Source organism: Alosa alosa, chromosome 4 (genome assembly GCF_017589495.1).
Source record: "Alosa alosa isolate M-15738 ecotype Scorff River chromosome 4, AALO_Geno_1.1, whole genome shotgun sequence".
Lineage (NCBI taxonomy): Eukaryota > Metazoa > Chordata > Actinopteri > Clupeiformes > Clupeidae > Alosa > Alosa alosa.
In genome coordinates, this window is record NC_063192.1 from 32,722,252 (window position 1) to 32,727,500 (window position 5,249).

Here is a 5,249-nt window from a genome sequence, read left to right on the forward strand (position 1 = left end):
CCCACACCTGTCTTTCATTAAGTGGGTACAGGTGTGCATATCTGTATGTGTGCATGTGTGTGTATGCGCCAGTGTGTGTGGATCTGGAAAGTCCGGTGATTTTGGAGCCATATCCTCTCGAGAGCAGTCTGGCAGTTACTCACAGATCAGAGAAAACAGAAAGGGAAATCCGCACTGGTCACTGATTGTGACATTGTACACTTTTTGCACCTCCCACAGACGTGCAATCAATAACTGCCTTGATCGCTCACATACTCCTATTCAAGTGTATTCGCTTGAGATTTTGCAGATTGAGGCTTCTAAAACTGTTTAAGTGAGCAAATGATGACAAAACAAACATTTGTGGAAAAATCTTGCTTATTTAATCTTATTTGTCAAGGTCACATCTCTGGTAAAACAAGGCATTTGGAACGAACACTCCAACAAACAAACGGAGAGAGAGAACTCACAGGCATACACACACATACACACATACAAACACAAACATTCACACACTAAAACACGGTCTGTTCATGTGAAGAAAGACTGGGAAGACCACAGCAGAAGGACGTTGAGGTTTTGATGGCGGGTGGTTAAAGTTGTAAAGTAAAGGTGTGTGTGTGTGTGTGTGTTCGTGCTGGAGTGTGTGAAAACATCTGTATGTGCGTGGATGTAGATTGGCAAGGAGGGCGGATGACATCAAGACTTCTCTTCAGTATAGACGCTTCTCATAGCTGGAGGAAAACACAGCAGAATAAAGAATAAGACATCTAAAGGAATAAGGCTCAGAGGACTGATGAGGTGAAGCTGTGTGGGTGTGCTGGACACACATGTGTGGTCAACGCCGCTCTACCTGTGCAAACTGTGGACACCTCCCTCCATCTGGGCGGATGTGGTTCTCTTCTCGAACTTCAGGTCACCAGAATACATCATGGCTCTGCCAATCAATACACAGACCATCAACTCAAACTCAATCTCTCACACACTCACACACACACACACCATGAGGTCTTTACATGCATGAGTGTGTATATACCTGAGCTGAGTGAGGCTCTTGGAGCCGATGTCTTGGCAGGAGTGCTGAATGCCGGCGATCAGGTAGGGCACGAACTTGTGGATGGAGCCTTTATCCTGCACTGCTCCAGATACCCCCTGAGCCACTTTGATCTTGTCACACTCACTGAGATGGACACAGAGAGGGGAGCGGATTAGCGGATTATAATAATATAACAATAATAAGCATTATTTGTATAGCACCTTTCATCCACAGAATGCAGCTCAAAGTGCTTTACATTTGGAGCATGTAACACAATAATAGAGTCAGTCAGTCATTATCAATCACTTTCACTTTTCTTCATTGCTGTGGCCGTTTATGATCCAATCAGCAACATATCAGAAATATAGAAAATAACATTAGATAGGATTAGATGCTGGGGACTATGAGGTCCAGAGAGACTGTGCAGAGGCATGAGCGGCACCTGAAGTAGCGGGTCTGGGAGCCCAGGTTCTTGTCCATGGCGTCCAGGGAGCCCATGCCACGGTACTTCTTCAGCCGGATGCCGTCAGAGAAGAAGTACTCTCCCGGAGCTTCTGAGGTGGCCGCCAGCAGAGAGCCCATCATCACTGAGAGAGAGAGAGAGAAAGGGAAATCCGCACTAGAACTCTGCTTGACAAATGGCAGCAAGAAAAATTAGCTCCTGAAACTACAATTTTTTTGCCAGAAAAAGTTTGTTATACTTACTCAAAGTGTAATAGTTTTATTGGGAAGTTGAATAGAAACAACAGAGGCAACAAACTGTCAAGGTAAGACCTCTGAGTCAATTTTCAAAAGCCAAAAAATCATCAAGAAATCAAACCTACAAGAAGCTAATTGTTGCTAATTGTTGGAAGAGTTAGCCAAACCGCCACTTAATGACATCATAATGGATGCTGGATTAGAAGAAAACATGGCTAAGGCTGAGGCATTTTTCAAAAATGAAGATGAGTTGGAAATATCTTATCCCAACACTGTAAAAACAGCCAAAGAAAAGAAAAGAATGAAAGAAAACATCATGAGAGAACATCCAGAAGCACTGATCTCCGATTACATGGGACTGGATGACAACAAGGTCCTGTGTAACCTCCTGTTCTTCACAAATCACCCCACAGTATGGCATACCACCCTCTGCACTGTCTGGAAATGTGTGAGAAAAGGAGGCATCAGCAGAGGATGACAGATTACACTAGAGGGGGCAAAGGACTTTAAGGTGACAGTTAACCTGTATCATAATGGGACTGTAATGGTACAAGGAACTGAAGCAAGTCTCGTTCAATTTCAGAGCAAATTTAAAGAACTCAAAGAAAAAGCTCTGAATATCAAAAAAGACCAGGTGGTGGAGACTATTACATCAGGAGCTGAGACTAACTCAAATAGCCAACATGTACATAACCCCATTACATGTCCTCCCAGTAATACAGGCCCCAAGACACCCTCCTCTGACACCACAAAAATGAGAGATGTGATAGTTCAACTTGAACAGGACTACATCATGTTCAAAGAGGAAACCGCTCTCAGCTTACAACAACTTCAAGACCAAATCATCCACCCTGACAGGAACATGGTGCAACAACTTTGCTCGGCAGTAAGGCAGCTGGAGGAGGCCAACCAAGAGTTATGGCAGGAGGTGAGGTCTCTGAAGGAAGAGCTGTTGAGGATGGCACGGCACAGAGAGAATCCAAGGGATCATACCCCGGAAAACAGGAACAGTGAGCCATCAGTCAAAAATCCCATCTTGTCTGAAAGTGCCACAATCTCTGTCAATGTGCCTGTAGCTCCAGCTTCACCTCATGACCAACCTCCCAAACCCCAGCAACGCACCTGCCAAAGCAGACCACCCTCCTCTTCAGCAAACATCAGTCAGGGACAACAAGGGACAAAGTCTCAAAGCAAGGAAAAGGATGACATCATCATCCTGTGCGACTCTAATGGGAATCATTTGAACCCCACACGACTTTTCCCTAGAAGACAAGTCAAGAAGTTTTGGTGTCCAACGACACACACAGCTAAGGACATAATACAAAAAGGCTTACTCAATAATCCATCTCACATAATTATCCATACAGGGACTAATGACATTAGACAGGAGAACTGATGTGGCAGAAGCCTTAATCAGCACCATCCAAATTGCCACACAAAAACATCCAGATGCAAAGGTAATCATCTCATCTATACTTCCACGACGGGATATTCCTGTAAGTGTCACTGAAAGAATCAACGGCAAAGTTGTGTCCTTCTGTGCTGATATACCCAACGTAAAGGTTGCACACCATACAGACATTACCATTAGACATTTATATGACAATGTCCACATACATAAGGAGGGGGCATGAAAAATATTTGCTAAAAACTCAAAGACACAGCATTAAATAGAGTGAGAATACCATGCTCTGAAAGCAGCAGGCCAAACATCATCAAAGACAGCCAAAACCAGTTGAGACGATAGGCCTACCTATGCAGCAGCCGCCTCTAACAAAGGTACTTGTAGAGATCTCACTCAGATAACAACAATGCTTCAACTTATATATGATAGTCTCTTGCATTAGTGAAAAAAAAAAAAAAATATTCATTTTGTAAATGTGAAAAGACATAGGACTTTGTGTAAGTGTGTGTGTGTTTGTGTGTGTGTGTGCACAATTACTTTTATTCTTTTTCATTTTCTTTTCTTTAATAACCTGCAGTTTTGTTTTGTTTTTCCTTTCTTTCTTTTTTTTATTATATATGTGGAGGGGGGTATGAGGGTATTATATATGTGGAGGGGGGTATGAGAGTATTATATATGTGGGTTTAAGTGTGTAGACTACGCTCAGACATACAGTATTCTTATGTTTGCCTATAGACATATTCATTACCTATCCTATATATATGCATGGTTGGAGAGTGTGGGGGGAGGGATGGGGAGGGGGGTATGAGTGTCTGAGTGTGTAAATATGTGTATAGAAACTTAAAAATGTCTACTTGTCAGTCTATCTAATTGTATACTATATTTCTGTCTTATGCATAACATTCATAATCAACATTGCATACCTGTTTGTTTGTGTGTGTGTGTGTGTGTGTATGTATCTGTGTGTCTGTTTCTGTGCATGTGTGTGCAAGTGGGTGTGTATGTATGTTAGAATATGTCTGCGTCTGTCTTGTGTGAACTTAAACATGTATGTATTTGTCTGTGTCTTTGTGTTGAGTGTTCACAAGTCTGTTTGTCTTCGTAGATATAATTTACCTACCTATAGGATATTTATCTCTCTGTAGGTTTAGTCATTTATCTGGTAAAAATAATACTTTACCAGTGTCTAGATTGGATCATTATTGCACTTGAGTATACAAACATTCTTATTTCTGGCAAACTACACCATTATAATGACATTTCTTAAAATCATTTGTTATAATGTTCAAGGAATGCACTCTTCTTCTTTCGGAGAGAAAATCAGAGATAGTGATTTTGTAAATGCTGTAAATAATTCAGATATATTCATAGCACTGGAAACGTGGCGTAAAAATGGACAGGGAAATTATTCATTACCTTCCTACAGAGATATAAATGTCCCTTCTATTAAACATCCCAATATAAAAATGCGGCAGGAACTCAGGGGAATTGTTGTTTGGTTTAAAGAAGCCATTAATAAATACATATATGTAGTAAGAAAAGGATCATCACACATATGGTTGAAACTATCAAAAGAACTCACAAACTCAACACAGGACACTTATTTATGTGCCATATACATTCCTCCTCTTGAATCTCCATATTACAGTGAAAACATATTTGAAACGTTAAAATCTGACATCATTGAACTCCAGTCATTTGGGAAGATTCTAATTATGGGCGACCTTAATGCAAGAGTAGGAACCGATTTAGATTACATTGACATATCTGGATATAAACATGTTTCTTCACTAGAACAAAACATCAATATAAGTAGTCACAGGAACAATTTTGATAACATCATCAATAGACATGGCAAGGAGGTGTTACAACTTTGCAAATCTCTTGGTCTGTTTATTGTTAATGGCAGAACAAGGGGGGACTCTCTGGGTAAATTCACTTATTGCTCACCCCTGGGCAGCAGTGTGGTGGATTATGCTATAACAGATTTAGATCACAACCAAATAAATTATTTCACAGTAATGCCACAGTTGCCTCTGTCAGATCACTGCCACATTATAATCAGCTTAAAGAAAAAATTCCAGTATAGAACATCAAAACCTATGAGTACACTACACCCACTTCCAGTTC

The 5,249-nt window shown here is 40.9% G+C and overlaps 1 protein-coding gene across 4 annotated transcripts in view; it reads right to left on the minus strand.

The window, feature by feature from the left end:
• Window positions 1-339: 339 nt before the first annotated feature.
• Window positions 340-5,249, minus strand: part of impdh2 (IMP (inosine 5'-monophosphate) dehydrogenase 2) — a 17,672-nt gene continuing 12,762 nt past the window's right edge. For all 4 annotated transcript variants that reach the window (XM_048241847.1, XM_048241848.1, XM_048241849.1 and 1 more), the window contains 4 exons: window positions 1,458-1,602; window positions 1,016-1,159; window positions 833-916; window positions 340-713 (listed from right to left, as the gene is read on the minus strand). In XM_048241847.1, coding sequence (XP_048097804.1) covers window positions 692-713; window positions 833-916; window positions 1,016-1,159; window positions 1,458-1,602 — 395 coding nt within the window. In that variant the 3' untranslated portion in view covers window positions 340-691. The remainder of the gene's footprint in view (window positions 714-832; window positions 917-1,015; window positions 1,160-1,457; window positions 1,603-5,249) is intronic.